A 19,932-nucleotide genomic window follows, 5' to 3' on the forward strand; every position below is an offset into this window, starting at 1 on the left:
ACTTATCCCCACTCACCCCTTCCCATGTGACAGTAGGTGGGGAAGCCTCTTTCCGCACCCTCTGTCACTGATCAGCTGTACTGGGCTCTGCTCAATTGGCAGGATCTTTAATTCACAGGAATCCAGGAATTAATAAACTATAAGTCCAGTCTGCTGGCTTGTAGTTATCAATGAACTATGAGGGCGCTGATGAGCACCCTTGTAGTTTATTGACACTTCCTCCAACTTTCAAACAGCCCATACAGATGTATGAGCAAAAAAACTGTAAAACTGAGTAAGTGTCTGCAGGAGTCTCATATTGCACCGAGATCCAGCGGTCATCGGTGCAATGCTTTGCAGGCTCCTGGGTGAAAAATGATAAATGCACATTATTTTTCTGCAAAAATATATGCATTTTTAAAAAATTTCCTAAAAGGTGTATTATCACTTAAATTTACCATGTACACAGATTCTCAGGTATTTAAAAGAGAAGTATGGGACTTTTTTTTTCATCCCATATTCATATTTACCTAAGTGGATGCAGCGTCGGACCGATGCCGCATCTGTCCCCCGTCGCCTCTTCACTGGGAACCGAGCCACCGAACACCGCCGATGGCTCGGTTTCCTCACCTCACTGAAAGACTGAGATTGCCATCGGTCCTGGCACCTGGCGGATCCAAACTTTTAGAGTTGGGATGACGCTGTGCCTGTATTGATCTTAGTGACATAAGCAGAGAGCGGACTTCAGACCGTTCTCTGCTGAAAATGGGTCACAGGAGTGAAAAACGAATTGCACTCCTCTGACCCATAGGAGAAGCCCAGCCAAATGAGCTCAGGCTGGACTTCTCCTTTAAGCTATCAGAGGCCTAATGTTTTGCCAAATCTTTTAATATAGAAACTGAGATGAGCAAGTTCTGCATCATTTAGTTATTAAATATAAAAACAAAATTTAGAAGGAATGCAAATACATATTTAAACCTCCTTTTTTACTATAAAGAATAATGACACTATTTTAAGAGCCCTTTCACATTGAGCCATGGGCCTCTTTACCGTCGTTTTAGCGGCGCTATTTGGCCGCTAGTGGGGCGCTTTTAACCCCCGCTAGCAGCCGAAGAAAGGGTTAAAAGCGCCCCGCTAGTAGCCGCTTTCCAGGCGCTTTGGCAGTGGTGGGTGGAGGGGAGGTGGAGGAGTGGTGTATACACCGCTCCTCCACCGCTCTGAAGATGCTGCTTGCAGGACTTTTTCTAACGTCCTACAAATGCACCGCCTCAGTGTGAAAGCACTCGGCGCTGCAGGGGAGGCGTTTTTCAGACGCTTCAGCCCTTTAGCGCCTGAAAAATGCCTCAGTGTGAAAGGGGTCTAAGGGTGCCGTTTTATTCTTGGGAGCCTTTATACAAGAAATTGTACAGATAAATTATTTTGCTTTAAAAATGATAACTCACATTCTCTGCTCCACTGACTGAAGTTGGTGGAGTTCACAACAGCATCGGTTCTTTCTTTTGTAATATCATTGTATATTACATCTATTGACATATTCCCTGCTTTCTCTCGATGGCACTGACCAAAAGATATGTTGTTAAAGGAACCTGTCGGTAAAGGGAATAATGTTTTATCTATGCTTTGTTTGCCATACCGTTATTTTTTAAAGAATAACTTGTGATGTAATCTGAATAAATAATAATCTTACAAACAAATAAAATTTACAAGTAGAAAGTGCGTTATTGACATGGACATTTCAGTTTCTGAGTACAGACAAAATAAGCATCAAATAGTTGAGTTGAAATCTATGTATACAGTCTTGGAAAAATATTCACATCCCTTTAAATGTTCCACATTTTGTCATGTTACAACCAAAAATGTAAATGTATTTTATTGGGATTTTATGTGATAGACAAACACAAAGTGGCACAGAATTGTGAAGTGGAAGGAAAATTATAAATGGTTTTAATTTATTTTTTTACAAATAAATATCTGAAATGTGTGGCGTGCATTTGTATTCATCCCCCTTTAGTCTGATACCCCTAACTAAAATCTAGTGGAACCAATTGCCTTCAGAAGTCACCTAATTAGTAAATTTAGTCCACTTGTGTGTAATTTAATCCCAATATAAATACAGCTGGTCTGTGAAGCCCTCAGAGTTTTTTTTTAGAGAACCTTAGTGAACAAATGGCATCATGAAGGCCAAGGAACAAACCAGGCAGGTCAGGGATAAAGTTTTGGAGAAGTTTAAAGCAGGTTTAGGTTATAAAAAAAACTATCCCAAGCTTTGAACATCTCACAGAGCATTGTTCAATCCATCTCCAGAAAATTGAAAGAGTATGGCACAATTGCAAGCCTACCAAGACATGGCCGTCTATCTAAACTGGCAGGCTGGGCAAGGAGAGCATTCCTCAGACAAGCAGGAGGTAACTTTGAAGGAGCTGGAGAGATCACAGCTCAGGTGGGAGAATCTGTCCACAGGACAATTATTAGTCGTGCAATCCACAAATCTGGCCTTTGTGGCAAGAGTGGCAAGAAAAAAGTCATTGTTGAAAGAAAGCCATAAGAAGTCCCATTTGCAGTTTGCAAGAAGCCATGTGGGAGACACAGCAAACTTGTGGAAGAAGGTGCTCTGGTCAGATGAGCTAAAATTTATTTTTTTTGGCCTAAAAGCAAAATGCTATGTGTGGCAGAAAACTAACACTGCACATCACCCTGAACACACCATGAAACATGGTGGTGGCAGTATCTTGTTGAAGGCATGCTTTTCTTCAGCAGGGACAGGGAAGCTGGTCAGAGTTGATGGGAAGATTAATGGAGCCAAATACACTGCAATCTTAGAAGAAGACTTATTAGAGTCTGCAAAAGACTTGAGACTGGGGCTGAGGTTCACCTTCCAGCAGGACAACGACCCTAAACATACAGCCAGAGCTACAATGGAATGGTTTAGATCAGGGGTAGGCAACCTTAAAGAGGTGGAGATCTACCTTAAAAATACGGAAGAAGTCAAAGATCACTGGGCATAGCGTCGCTCAGTGTTGCCTCCTCACACCTGATTTAAAGCTCTAATTGCCATACTACCATGTCGCAATCACATGCATTGCACAGCAATCATAGGTTTCAATAAGGTGGTGAGGAGACAACATATCACCATCTTACTACTTATAAACACACAGATCACTTTTCAGAGGAGCAACAGTGCCTGCTGCACTTATGAATGAGCACTTAGTTGCATTCGGCAGCGGCACCCTTAGGGCTTGTTCACATTTTAAGTTGGGGGGGGGGGGGGTAAAACAGCAAGATATAATAGAAATCTATGGCTAAGTACAGAAAACCTGCAGGAAAGCTGCAGGTACACTACAGCTACAGGTGGGGGTAAACTGCAGCACATCAGTGTGAAAGCAGCCCTATACTATTATGCCCAGTGTATTGCTTCACATTGTATTGCCCAGTGTATTGCTTCACACTGTCCTGAAAATCTACAATTCATTGTAATTGATACTAATGTTATCTTTTTGTAACTTAAATATTGATACAGTTGCATGTTGACCTGCCCAGAAGAAGCAGACAAGAAGTCTGCGAAACACGTCGGCTTACTGTACATACAAGCATCTCTCAAGCTTTTATGGACTGAGTATCATTTTTGGTCAACTTTGTATATGGCCTAGTGCTACCATTGATTAAATTTGTATATTGTGTATAATTTGTAATAAATTCATATTTTATTATCATCCATTGTGTATGTACTTACCTCAGAGACAGGGACATTTCTGGGAAAGTCCCATCACCTCATAGGGGAATGGTACTCTCTCTAATTTTGTTTTAACTACCTTTTCAGGGCAGTGGATATGACAATCTGTCCCTAGAATTAATCCAACAACCTACTTTTATATATAGACTTTCAGCTGTAATTGCAGTGAGAGGCGGTTCTACAAAGTATTGATTTAGGGGAGCTGAATACAAATGCACGCCACACTTTTCACATATTCATTTGAAAAATAAAATTTGAAAACGTTTATCATTTTCCTTCCACTTCACAATTATGTGCTACTTTGTGTCGGTCTATCACATAACATCCCAATAAAATCTATTTATGTTTTTGGTTGTATAATGACAAAATGTGGAAAATTTTGAAGGGGTGTGAATACTTTTTCAAGGCACTGTAAAAAATTTACTTTGCGAATGTCTAAGCATTTGTGCAAAATTGACAAATAATAAGCATAACGTTTGTAATGTGTGTAATGCCAGTTTCTATTTGTTGCTTTTGTTGCACTTTACAGACCAGCAGAGAAACTGGACTAACACGATAAGCTAAGAACATTCGAACCAGAAAGGAAAAAACATGAGGGATACCTCTGCACTGTGTAAAAATCTATGGAAATGCCAATGGCCAAATGAATGGGTGTTTGACCAAGCAATCCTGCAGCTGCAGTATGAAGTAAAACGTTTAGCATTGCTACCACTGCTAAATGGTACCGCGTCCTGCTCAGGCCTCCTGGTTGTTATGGTGTTTTGTGAAAAACCCACACTTTTATTTTATTTTATTTTTTATTTTTTGTGGAGTCCCTCTTAAAATCCATACCAGACCTAAAGGGCCTCATATGAATTTTGTGGGGATGCAGTTTTTTTTGTACACGTTTCCTGCCCCTTTGTTACATTCACCTGTCAGCCATGAATCCTCAGCTGACAGCTGAATGTGCCAGGTGCAGATGCGATTCTGGTTGTAAAGAGCCCCCAGTAGGAAGCTGTCACATTTAGCAAAGGTACTTGTACCACTGTTAACTGTATCACTTTCCACTGCAGCTGGAAGTTTTCTCAGCCAATACCCATTCCTATAGGATTGTATCATTTTTTCTTTTATTGGTTGTGGCTTTTTTCAGCCAGACTAATTATGTAACTATTCATACAGTCATTCTCACAGGAATCTCCATAGACTGTTTACATGAGGCAAAGGTCTCTCTCAGTCTATATCCTCTTCTGGTTGAATTTTGTTAGCCTTATAGTACAGGGGGTCCCCGAGTTATGAACCTCTGACTTGCGAACAACTCCTACTTACGAACGGCAGGTGGCGCCGGTGGGCACATCGGAAAACACGGGGAAAACATCGGAAAACGGCCTTGGAAAACAGCGGAAAACATCGGAAAAGCCGTTCTGCACATGTGTGTCCGAATTACGAACAAATCTGATTTGCAACTTGGGGACCCCCTGTATTAGACTTTTTTCTCTATTGGTTGAATGGTCTTTAACTCTTCTGGTCCACTTAAAGTGTTATCAGAGGCTTGTTTATTTTTTAAGTAACAAACATGTCATACTCATTGGTTTTGCACAGAGCAGTACTGAGCCCCCTGTTCTTGGGTCCTGCCTCCTGTCGAGTGCCCCCAGAGCAAACCGCTTGCACCTGAGCTGCTGCTCTGCATGTCTGATCACGCACAGAGCCATGGCTCAGCCTTGTCCCCTCTCTCTCCTCACTGACAGTAGGAGCCCAATAGCTCCTGCTTCTGCCTCAGCCAATGAGGAGTGAGAGTCCCCGGAGAGCAGAGGCTCTCGTACACATCGTGGGATCAAGAGGGGGCCCAGGTAATTATTGAGGGGGCTGGGGGGTTGCTGCACACAGGTTTTTACCTTCATGCATAGAATGCATGAAGGTAAAAAACCTTCAGCCTTTAGAACCACTGTAAGGCTATTTTATCTTATGAACAGTAAGGAACATGGCTTTTTTTCTGGTGGAATTTGCTGGAACACTGTTCCTTCACCTATGCCAGACACAAACATGGAAGCAGGCACGAATGGGAGACTGCATAAGCCAGCGATCGTATATAGTCCTGGCTGCAGCAAAAGAGAGAGAGAGAAAAAAAAAGAGCTGTACAGCCTTTCTTGGTAAAGTTTTCATGCAGGATGGGGTTTTGTTAATGCTGCTTTGGATGTGAGTCTGTGAGTGTCTCTAAACTGGAAAGGATTGTCTCTATGCTGGATATGATATGGGCCTGCCTCTTTGCTGGTCATGGGGCTGTCTGCTGAATATGGAGCTGTCTATTTGCTGGTTATTGTAGTTGTCTCATTGTTGGTTATGGGGCTGTCTATTTGCTAGAGATGAGGCTCTGTATTTGCTGGAGCCAGTTCACATATCTCTGTTGCGGCTGCGGAGCGGATTTCACAGAGGTCCCTGTGCGTCTTTGGCTCCCCCCCCAGATTCGTCCCTGAAATGGAAAACAGGGACGCACAGAACCCCTGCTGTGAGTCGCATGCGGCTTAGATGTGAACCCAGCCTCAGACCTGGCAGTCTGAGGGCTACGAGGAGGTATTTAATACTTCTTAGCCAGTACATCTATGTTATGGAGTGTCCAGTTTATTTAATCTATTAAACTGAACATTGCTGTGCAATAGGAAATGTTAATATAGTAGATAATGATGCACTGTGTGGTCTTCGTGTGTAACCTGTGGTTGTACACCCAGCTTAGTTACTCAATCAGTTTCTGGGATTCCAAGTTAATTAGATATGACTTTCACTCTGTTGACATCTGTTGGGAAACAACAGGTTTTTGGTGTCAAAGTTGCTCACCTATACCTCTGCACTCTGTGTGTTACTCACCTCTAACCCCTGCATCACTTACTCTTGAAAAAGAGCAGGTAGGCTTACATTTTATTTAACCATATACCTTATGCCACGTACACACAATCGGAATTTCGGCCAGCAAAAGACAGATGAGAGCTTTTCATCGGAAAATGCGACCGTGTGTATGCTCCATAAGAATTTAGCTGGCTGAATTCCCGCCAGCAAAAATTTGAGAGCATGTTCTCAATTTTTCCGATGGAAAAACTTTTTATCGGAAATTCCAATGGTGTGTATGCAATTCCCACATGCAAAAACTCATGCATGCTCAGATTCAACTATGAGACGGAAGCTATTGGCTACTGGGTATTGAACTTCCTTTTTCTAGTCCCTATGTGTTGTATGTCACCGCGTTCCGATCGTGTGTATGCGGCATTAAAGATCCCCCCTCTGTTACTGAAATTGGGCCATGCCCACGATTTTTCACTGTGTGTAATACCTAATTTCTCTACTTAAGCTGGGTACACACTGTCCAAAAATCAGCTAGTTCAGCAGGAACCGATCAGTGTGTACAGCAGTCTGACGGAAGCTGGTCTAATAACTGGCTTTTTTTGAAGGGACATGTTGGAAAACCAGCACCTGATCAGCACTCGCAGCCAATGGTTAATCAGTGTACTGTGGGGGGGGGGGTGGGGGGTCTGTCAGACTCAGAATACAATACCACAGCTGGGGAGAGCGCCGCACCAGCGTTGGTTGTGTTAGTACTGTGATCTGTCAGTTTTTTCTGTTCAACTCGCTGAGGGATACCTTGAACATCAGCCTCTTGTTTTAAAAATCTGTAACCAATTGTTTGAAAACATATGAAAATGTTTGTCATTTTTTTGGGTGTGGCTACTGTGACGGTATGTGAGGTAAGATGAGAGAGAGAGAGAGAGAGAGAGAGAGAGAGAGAGAGAGAGAGAGAGAGAGAGAGAGAGAGAGAGAGAGAGAGAGAGAGAGAGAGAGAGAGAGAGAAGAGAGAGAGAGAGAGAGAGAGAGAGAGAGAGAGAGAGAGAGAGAGAGAGAGAGAGAGAGAGAGAGAGAGAGAGAGAGAGAGAGAGAGAGAGAGAGAGAGAGAGAGAGAGAGAGAGAGAGAGAGAGAGAGAGAGAGAGAGAGAGAGAGAGAGAGAGAGAGAGAGAGAGAGAGAGAGAGAGAGAGAGAGCTCTGGCTGTTGGACTAAAAAAAGGTTGCTTTTCCAATATATTTTGTGGGTGACGGGGACCAGCTCTGCACTGTATAGAGAGGAGATTATTTTTTTAGTTAGCGCCGGACGGCAAGGATTTAATTTACTGTTTGTTTTGTTTTTACTTTGCAAAACCTCCTGCAAATAAACCTGGCATCTGCCAGATTTTTAAGAAAGTGCCTGTTTTGCTGATGTTGAGAGAGTCGCTGTCCGCCAGGGATGGCCAAAAGAGCAGTGGGCGGGTCTGTTGGCCCCATTTCTAACAGAAGAACCCCAAAAGGCATATTTTTCTAGAACAAGATAAAGCCCAGGACTATAAGATTCTAAAGACAGAGATACTTGCACGTTTGGTGTGATCGGGTAAATGGAATCACCATTTATTTATAAACAATTTTGTCATGATTATCAAAAGCATGTATTCTGATTAAGCAAGTGTATTTGTTGCAAATGTTCAGGATGTGTGTGGATAGCTGTCTTGATTGTGTCCAAGTGCCGTTCACACCTCCAGCTGTGAAGGGGCATTTTCCCAGAGAGCTTTGGAAGTGATGTCTAGGTGCCAAATGACCATCTGTTTATCAATGTAAATACAATTACAACTTGATTAGGCCTTTAAAGAGACTCACAAGACCCCCACCCGCTTTTAGAATTGTATGTTTTAAGGCTCCCAGCCTCAGAAGAGCAATTACTTCACCATGTCTACTGTATATGCTTGCTCCCCTGCCTATGGCTAAAAACTATAGGCTTGAATATTAAATACATCTTTTTGAATGTGGTTCAGCAGTCAACATGTTATTGGAATCCCCTAAGTTCTGGGATTTCCCTATCAGGTGTCACCATGGCAGTCCAGGCCCAGCGAGTGCATCAGTGGTCCTTCTCCAGCAGAAAGCTGCCCCGTTCTCAAATGTTTGGCCTGGTCCACCTAATCAGGAAGTGGTTGCAGCCCTTGAGAAGCCAAGTGGGTAATGGACCAGTGCCTGCGTTGCCCTGAGGAAGTGGGTTGGACAGGGGGACCCCAAAACTGCGGACTTGGTGAACCCATCTACGCCCCACTTCGGTTTGTCTAGGGGTGCAAGATCTCCCAGCGGTTCTGGTAAGACTGTTTTAGGGTTCGAAAGCTTGGGGAAATTTGATAAGACTGTTGTTACAGATGAGGCTGGCCAAAGAACAGTCCAAAGACTGGCCAAAGAAGCCAGGAAGGTCTTTGGGACTGTTAAGAGGACTGGTGGTAGAGCTTATACGATGTTTTCCTTGCCTTGGATTAGGGCATATTGCTGCAAACTGTCCTATAAATGACAAACCAATGCAATGCGATTATGCTTATATGAAAAAACGCATTTCTCTGTTTGCACAGGTCACATGTACTGCATCGTGTCAAAGTCGCATTGAAAAACAGATGTGTGTTATTTCAGTGGATGGAAAGCCACTGACAGCCCTGCTAACTCTGTTAGTGCGGTGACCCTAGTCAGGAACAATTGTTATAAACCCCACAAAACTACACCCCAGTACTATTGGGGTAATTTGCATCCATGGGGACACACAGGACTACCAGAAAGCTGTGGTTGAGGTTGATACCCCCTGGGGTAGCCTAACACATTCAGTGGGGGTGGTACCTTCACTGCTTCATGAAGTTTTAGTGGGGAGAGATTTTACCCATTTTGGAGATTATGGGAGAGCAAAGGGAGGCTGGTAGATAGAGCTCCCCCTGCTGGGGAAGCACGGAAACTTTCAACGGAACCCTTTTTGCCGAAAGGAAGGGGGTGCTGTTGGTGGGATTGAGGAAGCTGGAGATCCTCTTCTTTTCCATCTGGGGAGCCAGAGGACATGGAAGCTAGCTCCCCGTTCGAGGGTAACGAGCAGGAGAACACCTCTGACCCTGACAAGGAGAGTAGCCAGAATGTGCTACCCGACTTAGAGGTCAGGAGAGAAGATTTCTGTACCGAGCAACTGCGAGATGCCACCCTCATGAGAGCCAGGGAAAACGTTAAGATGTTGGATGGGGAACCCGTAGATCCTGACTGGGGGGTGTCTTTCAATTAAAAACTTATTTTATCAAGTGGTAAAACGTGGAGAGGAAGAGATAGAACAGCTACTGGTTCCCAAACCCTTCCGCAGGGTGGTGCTATACATGGCCCATGGCCATGTAATGGGGGGACATCTCGGTATCGAAAAAAACAGGGAGAGAATCACCCAGAGATTTTTCTTGCCCAGGTTGCATGCAGATGTCAAGGGGTACTGCAAATCGTGCCCCGAATGCCAAATGTTGGCACCGTCGCCCCATTTTCGCAGCCCTCTTGTCCCTCTACCAATAATCGAGGTCCCATTTGAGAGGATTGTCATGGACCTGGTGGGGCCGGTTGTGAAATATGCCTGGGGTCACCAGCATATTCTGGTGATCCTAGACTATGCAACGAGCTATCCTGAGGCCATACCCTTGTGCAACACCTCCACTAAGACTATCGCCAAAGAATTGGTTCAGGTGTTTAGTCGAGTGGGGATCCCAAAAGAGATCTTAACCGATCAAGGTACCCCATATATGTCCAGGGTTACCAAGGAACTGTGTAGATTATACAAAATCTCCCATCTCCGTACCTCTGTCTACCACCCCCAAATGGATGGTCTGGTCAAAAGGTTTGATAAAACTTTGAAAAGTATGCTGAAAAAAGTGGTCGACAAAGATGGGAGAAACTGGGATTTTTTGCTACCATATCTCATGTTTGCCATACGAGAGGTTCCGCAGGCATCCACAGGCTATTCCCCCTTTGAGCTTTTGTATGGTAGACATCCCAGGGAGCTGCTACATGTCGCCATGGGAAGCATGGGAAACATGGGAAGGTGAGGACACCCCATATAGAAGCATCATAGAGCATGTCTCCTTGATGCAGGATCGAATCGCAGCTGTCTGGCCCCTGGTGCAAGAACATATAGAGCGAGCCCAGGAGGCCCAGAGGAGGGTCTATGACCGGGGTGACAAGGTCCATTTTTTCAGCCCCAGGGACAGAGTGTTAGTACTGGTTCCCATGGTGAAAAGTAAGTTCCTAGCCAAGTGGCAGGGTCCCTTTGAGGTTGTTGAAAGGGTGGGGGAGGTAAACTACAAAGTCTGCCAGCCAGGGAAAAGGAAGGCGCACCAAATTTACCACGTGAATCTCTTAAAGCCCTGGAAGGACAGAGAGACTTTACTGGCCACGTCCACGCCTCTAATAGACCGGGTACCAGTGACACCTGACGTCCCCATAACGGATAGGGTATACTGTCACAGAACAGGGATGGGGAGGATTACCCAGTTGTATACCTGAGCCGGAAGCTGAACAAGTAAGAAAAGAACTATGCAACCGTAGAAAAGGAGTCTCGCCATTGAATGGGCCTTAGACTCCCTGAGGTATTACCTACTGGGGAGGTAATTTCAACTGGTCCCCGACCATGCTCCCTTAAAGTGAATGTGTGACAACAGGGAGAAAAATGGCTGTGTGACAAGGTGGTTCCTGGCTTTACAGCCCTTTCGGTCTATGGTGGAACACAGGCTAGGAAAGTTCCAAAACAATGCAGATGCCCTCTCTTGCGTGCGCTGTATGGTTGGGTCAAGTGCTCAGCCATAGGGGCTTGAGCAGAGGGGGAGGATATGTGAAGGTATGCGAGGTGATATACACGATAATTGGTACATTTCACCTCACATTTGTGCCATTGTAAGGGACTAAACCAAAATCCGGCCAGGTTTTTCCAGCCTCTGTGGCAGGCTGGGTTCCGGTCTGGATGTTCAAGTCCACTGGAGTCCACAGTCAGCTGGACTTTAACCACTTGCTTACTGGGCACTTAAACCCCCCTCAGTCCCAGACCAATTTTCAGCTTTCAGTGCTGATGCACTTTGAATGACAATTGCGCGGGCATACAACACTGTACCCAAATTAAATTTTTATCATTTTTTTCCCACAAATAGAGCTTTCTTTTGGTGGTATTTAATTACAGCTCGGAGTTTTATTTTTTGCTAAACAAACAAAAAAAGATGCAAAAAAAAAAAAAATCATGTTTAATAGTTTGTTATAAAATTTTGCAAACAGGTCATTTTTCTCCTTCATTGAAGTGCGCTGATGAGGCGGCACTGATAGGGTGTACTGGTGGGCACTGATGGGCTGCATTGGTGGGCACTGATGGGCTGCATTGGTGGGCACTGATGGGCTGCATTGGTGGGCACTGATGGGCTGCATTGGTGGGCACTGATGGGCTGCATTGGTGGGCACTGATGGGCTGCATTGGTGGGCACTGATAGGCTGCATTGGTGGGCACTGATAGGCTGCACTGGTGGGCACTGATAGGCATAGTTAAGGCGGCACTAATAGGCACAGATAAGGAGGCACCGATGGGCACAGATAAGGCGGCACTGATGGGCAAAGATGGGCACAGATAAGATGGCACGGATGGGTGGCACAGATGGGTGGCACGGATGGGTGGCACGGATGGGTACTGATAGGTACCACTGATAGATGGGACTGATGGGCACTGATAGGTGGCACTGATAGGTGGCTCTGATAGGTGGCACTGCTGGGCACTGATGGGCGGCACTGCTGGGCACTGGTAGATGACACTGATGGGCACGGATATGTGGCACTGGGGTGCAGCACATTTGTTAAGGGAGATTGTGGGCACTGCTGGGTGGCACTGTGGGCACTGCTGGGTGGCACTGCTGGGTGGCACTGTGGGCACTGCTGGGTGGCACTGTGGGCACTGCTGGGTGGCACTGACGGGGGGCACTTACTTTTTATTAATGTGGCACTGGCAAGGGGCAGGTGGGCACTGGCAGGTGGGCACTAGCAGGGCTGGCCGTGATCGGGACTGATGCCGGCTTTTTTTTTTCTCCTCGCGCTGACAGCGAGAGGAGGAATAATAGCCGATTACCGGCTCCTTTATATCACATGATCAGCTGTCATTGGCTGACAGCTGATCACGAGATAGGGATCGACCCCTTGCACGGATCGGTGATCAGGCGAGTCTCGTAGACTCGCTGATCACAGAGCGCGCCGCTCGCGCCCCTCAGGGGGCGCGCAGGCCACTCGTGCTTGGGACTACGTCAATAGACGTAGTCCCGGAAAAGGGTCTCAAGTGGTTAAATATCCAGCACAGCAGTGGCTGATTTTGGAGACTCAGGAAGGAACCAGAGAGAGAGAGAGGAAGGAGCTCTGGCTGTTGGACTAAAAAAGGTTTGCTTTTCCGTATATTTTGTGGGGGACGGGGACCAGTCCCGCACTGTATAGAGAGGAGACTATTTGTTTAGTTAGTGCTGGACAGAAAGCATTTAATTTACTGTTTGTTTGTTTTTACTTTGCAAACCTCCTGCAAATAAACCTGGCATCTGCCAGATTTTTAAGAAAGTGCCTGTTTTGCTGACTGTCATTCAGGAAAGGTGATCCCCACAAGCTAATTCCCCCACACTACAAATAGGGACATGATTTTTAGTCAGTGGGATCTCCTCCTTGAGGGTAGGGACTGATGTGAATGTACAATATATATGTAAAGTGCTACGTAAAATTTGTCAGTGCTATAGAAGTACCTGTAACAAATAAACAAATATGCCAACCCTGACCTTGTAAAACAACCCATTCAGTTCAAAATAGAAGTGAAAGGCAAAACAATTATGTATACATATAGAAATGGAAAAAATATATATTTATACATTTTTATATATATTTATTGATCACATAATCACTGTTCTCAGCTGCATAAGCTCGGGTAGGAGAAGCAGTACCACACTGAACTTCCTAGTGAATGCCTGTGTAGGGTGGTGGGGGGGTAGTCAGGATGAGTCTGACCACGGTGTGTTCTCCTGCTTAGTTTGGTCACCTGAGGAACTGGCAGGAACACCAGGGAATTCACACAAAGGAAACAAAACAAAGAGAACAGGATACTTTTTCATATAAGTACATGGTACAGCAGCCCATATCAGGAATATAAATGTTTGGCTTTACATATTCTTTAACAAAGGGACTGGATGTAACTAGACATGTGATACCAGAGCCGGTGCTGGGCTATTTTGCACCCTAGGCAAGACCAGCTACTTGCGCCCCCCCCCCCCCCCCCACCAAAATAAATAAATAAATGAAAATGAAAAGTACAATTTAAAAAAAAGTAGAAAATATTAAAACATCTAAATATAAAACTGCCAGTGTGACAGGTGATGGTGGAGGGCAGTGTGACAGGTGATGGTGGAGGGCAGTGTGACAGGTGATGGTGGTGGAGGGCAGTGTGACAGGTGATGGTGGTGGAGGGCAGTGTGACAGGTGGTGGTGGTGGAGGGCAGTGTGACAGGTGATGGTGGTGGAGGGCAGTGTGACAGGTGATGGTGGTGGAGGGCAGTGTGACAGGTGATGGTGGTGGAGGGCAGTGTGACAGGTGATGGTGGTGGAGGGCAGTGTGACAGGTGATGGTGGTGGAGGGCAGTGTGACAGGTGATGGTGGTGGAGGGCAGTGTGACAGGTGATGGTGGTGGAGGGCAGTGTGACAGGTGATGGTGGTGGAGGGCAATGTGACAGGTGATGGTGGTGGAGGGCAGTGTGACAGGTAGAAGAACTTCACTCACTGTATTGGATGTTAGTGTCAGCTTCTCAAGAGGCAGGCATGTTGCATGGAATCCTAGCTCAGCAATAAACAGCCCGTCAGAGCAGCCAATCATGGAGTCATATGCTTGTGGATACACGACCAATCAATAGCAGGGGCGGACGTTCCGTGTGGTGGTGGGCGTGGCCAATAGCTACCAGTGTACTTTTCTGTCCCAGAGCTCAAGTCAGGGTCGAGTAGAGGCAGGAGGGTGCCTGTGAATGTATTGTGACCTGTTAAGTGTTCCTGCCCCGGGGCGGGACGGGACGGGACGGCCTTCCCCGTTATTAGAATGGGATTCCCACACTTCTCTCGCTCCTCCCATTCAGAAAACAATGAGAAACGGCCCGAAGTGAAGGCAGATGGGAGGGGGAGCGGAGCGCCCACAAACATGCCGCTCTCTGTGTGTGTGAGTGGAGCTGACGCGGCCGGCCGTGCTAGTGTGCTGTCATTGCGCAAAGTAGGGAAACCAGTGGTCCTGGCTGCGCCCTAGGCGGCAGTGCGCCCTAGGCGGTTGCCTACTCTGCCTAGTGGTAGCACCGGCCCTGTGTGATACAATCTGTTGCTGACTTCCTTTTTGACTATGGATTATAACTGTTCACTTCGAGATATGTAACACCCTCTAGTGTGTGCTAGATGTAAGATGGGTTTTTGCTGTATAGGTTTGTTAGTGTAGGAAAATTTAGTTCAGCTCAGTGCTAAGCCTGAGTTGTAAATCTGGGTCAGGTTTCAATGAGTGAGGGCTGGATGACTCTTCCTCACAGCTCTTCTGGTGCCTCCCCCTGGTCTAGCAAGAAGGTTGTTGAAACTTCCAGAGCTGGGTGAGGAGAGGTGAGGAGGGGCTGTTTGGAATATTTATGATTGCCTCAGCCAATCCCCAGTAGGGGGCTGGCAGGGGGCAAGTCTTACCTCATAAATAGGCTTGATCCATGCCAGCAAGGGCAGTCAGGTGGAAGATGGAGATGTAGTGCCGTGGAGACTGTTGGGGGGCCTTCGGGGTAACCCCTAGTCTGGGGGGGGGTGACCTTGGACTGGGGCTCGGCTCCTGGTAGGATCCTGCCATAACACATCGAGGAAGCCCTTCCTGGAGGCACGGCAGCAAGTGTGAGGTCAGTGTGAGTACAACAGCCCTACTGGGAACTTGCAAGGTAGGAGACTCCCACATGTATCCAGTTCACCCTGAAGACAGCGTTGTGCCAAGTCTTCATCCCTTCCCTGGGAGATCTCCTGACAGGCGGGTGGGCTGGTGAAGAGTCAGCAGGGTGTGAGTCGGTCTGGAGCAGTGTTTCTCAACTCCAGTCCTCAAGGCGCACCAACAGGTCATGTTTTCAGGATTTCCCTTCAGAGGACTGTGGAGGAAAGTTAGTCTGGACAGTTAGTGAAAGGGGCAGATGCAGCCAGGTGGGTTGGCAGTGCCTGAAGAGGTGATGCTGGGACCAGTAGCCACAGGAGGAGTAATACAAGCTGATCACTGTAATTTGGTACACTATAAGGGGCTTTGAGTTCCTGCCTGCAAAGGGCCATTGCTAAAACTTGACTGTGCCTGTCAGATCCACAACTGTATATACTGTATATAATTTTTTTAAACCGTTTAACCACTTGCCCCCTAGAAGATTTACCCCCCTTCATGACCAGGCCATTTTTTGCGATACAGAGTTACTTCAACTGACAATTGCGCGGTCATTCAACTCCTTCAACCTCCTTATTTTTTGCGCTATAAACAAAAAAAAGGCCACAATTTTGAAAAACAAAATATTCCTTACTTTCTGCTATAAAAACACATCCAATAAAAAAATAGAAAAAAATCAAATTTCTTCATCAATTTAGGCCAATATGTATTCTGCTACATATTTATAGTAAAAAAAACAAAAAAACAACAAAAGTATATATTGATTGGTTTGTACAAAAGTTATAGCGTCTCTATGGGATATTTTCATTTATTTATTTATTTTGTGTTACTATTAATGATGGAGATTAGTGGCTTATAGCAGGACTGCAATATTGTGGCGGACAAATCGGACATTGATCAACACTTTTTGGGGACCAGTCACACTAATACAGTGGTCAGTGCTTAAAAATATGCACTGTCACTGTACTAATGACACTAGCTGGGAACGGATTAATATCAGGGGCAAGAAAAGGTGTTAAATGTGTTCCTAGCCAGTGCTTGTGTACTGTGGGTGCGGTGCTTTTACTAAGGGAAGGCAAAGAACAATGTCCCTGCTTTACAGGAACACTGGATCAATGCCTTCCCTACTGACAGAACGTCAATCTGCCATCTTACATAGGCAGATCGCATGTGTAACGAACAAATGTCAAGTACCGGCTAACATTGAGTATAGTATCAATAGTACCCATCCATTTAAAAAAAAAAAAAATACCGCTTTCTTTGTTTTTCTACCTCTCTACAAATGTTTTATACATTGTACCCTGCCAAAATACTTATTAAAATTAATTTGACAAAAGATTACCTCCATTTTCATTGCACAAAATCAGTCGGTCTCCCAAATTCATGTCCAGCAGAGTCTCTCTGTAGATCTAATATAATAAAGAAGCATTCATTTGTTTATCATAACAGTGCTATATCACAGTTCAAAAATAATAATAAGTATTCTTTATTCTTCAAATACCAGTGGATTTAAATGCAATGTGCTCTACTAATTTCCTGGCATTTTAGATTGGAGCAAAAGGTTGACATTTATATTGTGCTATATATACACACATATATATATTAATTTTCGATATACAGTATCATGGAATGCACCCTGCACAGGTGTGAGCAGGGCTCACATGGAGACGAGTTTCTGTGGCAAAGCATATTGGCCCCTTTTCAGATGGAGCAGAATCCGTCAAAGCAGGTCCATCTGCTCAGTGGGGGTTCTTTTCACTCATCCACACTCAGCAGGTGGATGACAGGTCCGTGTCCTGTGCACAGCAGCTGTCGAACAGTGCCACCCTTTGATGGATGCTGTCCGCGGCATCACAAACATTAAAAACATTGAAACCAGAGCAAGGAAAAGAAAACCTATATGAAACACAACATAGAAATACCTGCCTGGAAGCCTCCCTTGGTTACACCGGATGGGGCATTGCTCGCTGGCCAACTCTATTTCAACATCAGAGTGGTCATCCACTAGGGATTATTCAATGGCCTCAGGTGTCTTGGTGATATCATGGGTAGGCATGGTTGGGACATTCAGGTTCTCAGTCCCCTCCAGCAGCTGGTTGCTCAGATCAGGTCACACCTTCTGGGCCAATGAGGTCCGTCAGTGTTGCTTCTAGGGGCAGTTGGGACTTTGTATATCAGAGACTGATTTGAGGAGCCAGGGTCCTCCCAGTCGGCCAACAGACTCAAGGGAGAATCTCTGCCCAGTACACAGAGTCTTACATGTTCCAATTTCATGTTGGCTTCGGGGCCCTCAGACACAACGTCATACACAGGGGATGGAGGAAATGGTTGCACTTCCACTCAATATAAGGTGGTCTCCCACTAGGGCTCCAGCTTACTTCCGCCCTTGAATCTTGGATTTTTCACTAACACTTGGTCCTGCTCCCTCATTGGGACCTGCCAGTACCCACTAGCCAAGTCCAAGATGGAAAAGTAATGTGCCTGGCCTAGTGCCATGAGTGATTACTACCCTTGGTAGTGAGTAGACATATCACTAGGTATAGGCATTGAGCTTGCAATAGTCCACATGGAAGCGCAAATTGCTGTCCTTCTTTTACACCAGGACAACGGAGGTGGCCCACGGACTGTGGCTCTCCATGATTATCCCAGTTTGCAACATATTGTGGATCAAGTCTTTGACCTCTTGGCAAAAGGCAGGTGGTATGTGCTGGTATCTCTTCTGAATAGGGGATGTACTCCCTGTATGTATCAAATAGTCTATGGCTGTGGTGCAACCATAATTGTCAGGGCCAGCAGAAAAGATGCACAGGTGTGTCTACAACAGCTGATGATGGAGGGGGTGCTGGTGGGGAAGTTGGTACTCCTGGAAGGGTATGGTCAACTGCTCCAGCAACTGTTGGTACTGTTAAGAGGTCATGGCGGAATGCAGGTCCCAAGTTGATTAGCTGAATTAGCCCCCTACCCTGATGAACTTTGGATAAGGTGCGAGCCATCAAATATTCTCTTAGAACCTCCAAGGTCTTTGTTAGTCCCCACCATGACCATGGTCCCTTGTCACTTTTTGTGAGCCCTACAGGCAGAGACCAGACTACTTCTTGAAGAGGGGCTAGCAATAGTTTCTTCTTTGGGTGAGTACATACAATGCCTACTCGCTTGGTCTGTTGCTAAGCCAGGCAGTCCGCAGACCACGGCCCCATTAGGACTGATTCACTTGTTCGACTTCTGCCAATAAATGGGGTAAGTCCAAGTTTTTCAAGACATTCATGCCCAGGGTTATAGGTATCAAGGAAACAACCATGGGCGACCATGACCCCCACCTGTTCCACCTTGTGGTTGAATATTTGCACCTTAACCCAGGTGACTCCTTTTGGTATGATGGGCAAATTGTCAGCAGCCTGCAAGGACAACCATGATGAGTCCAATTGGCCCCAAACCCTTGAACATAAAAGTCCTATTCCCTGATGGTACCTTTGGATCCACTGTCAATTAAGCAAAGGACCAGCTGACCTTTCGAGTACATGACAAGCAGAGTTGGCAGCGGGTGACATAACGTGACAGGACGTAAAGCTGCATACAGGGGAGGAGCTTATGCACGGACGTCACCCACTGCCAACTCTGCTTGTTATGTACTCGATCTGAGGTTGTGCTACTGCCTAATTGTTTTTTATTATTTTGCGCATATGAGCGCCAGATCCTTGTCCTGTTTTTAGACTTTTTTTAATTTTGAATAAAACCTCATGGGGTGCACTTAGAGTGTGTCCTTATATCTTTTCATATCTGTTGGGGCGGCTTCCATTTTTCCATTACTTACCACTGCTGACCTGGAAGCTCACATCTCTGGATCCCCCTGCTGGGCGGCCATTCCATTTGGTTGGATCGAGAATCTCTGAAGCAGCACCAGGAGTTACCATCATCCCTGTGGGGATACATGCACATGCACGTTTGACCTTCTGTTCGCAGAGGTCCGCCGTATCGGGTAAGCGCAGTCTGGTCTATCTGGAGGTCACTGTCACCCATTTAACATGTGGAGTTCACATGCTATTCTCTATCATGAGGAATCTTGATATCAATTCATCTGGATGTGAATTGGACTTTATTATTGCCTCTTGTTTTGTTTGATCTATTGTGCTGCACTTACGACCTTTTTTATAATATGTAAGATAAGAATTTTTCTATGAAAGAAGCTGAGGATGTAAGCATTGTAAAAATTCTGTTCTGAGGCAACACCTGGGAATCATATGGTGTACTAGAATACCAGAAGGTGCCTGAAAGTCACTTTTTTGGGGTAAATTGATGTTCAGAAACACATTTTTGGATTCCAAGTTAAATATATTAATATACCTAAGGGTATTTTGATATTGCAGCTAATTATGAATTGGCACCTTAAAGTGAACCTGGACTTTTAAGTATTTACATATTCTTAACAAGCAGTAAATGAATCTTAAAAATTGCCAGAATAAGCAATAACTGTCATCCCTTCTGTTATCAAG

At 45.4% G+C, this 19,932-nt stretch overlaps 1 protein-coding gene across 3 annotated transcripts in view; it reads right to left on the reverse strand.

The window, feature by feature from the left end:
• LOC143974486 (protein mono-ADP-ribosyltransferase PARP14-like) overlaps positions 1–19,932 on the reverse strand; it is a 197,508-nt gene that overhangs the window by 80,577 nt on the left and 96,999 nt on the right. For all 3 annotated transcript variants that reach the window (XR_013272233.1, XM_077475944.1, XM_077475943.1), the window contains exons 7-8: positions 16,785–16,851; positions 1,422–1,565 (exon numbers count right to left, since the gene is read on the reverse strand). Coding sequence is in view for 2 of the 3 variants with exons in the window: in XM_077475944.1 (XP_077332070.1) it covers positions 1,422–1,565; positions 16,785–16,851 (211 nt within the window). In the remaining variant the exon portion in view is untranslated. The remainder of the gene's footprint in view (positions 1–1,421; positions 1,566–16,784; positions 16,852–19,932) is intronic.

The sequence above is a fragment of the Lithobates pipiens genome, unplaced genomic scaffold, assembly GCF_037356315.1.
Source record: "Lithobates pipiens isolate NorthernLeopardFrog02 unplaced genomic scaffold, aLitPip1_a1.2 Scaffold_13, whole genome shotgun sequence".
Lineage (NCBI taxonomy): Eukaryota > Metazoa > Chordata > Amphibia > Anura > Ranidae > Lithobates > Lithobates pipiens.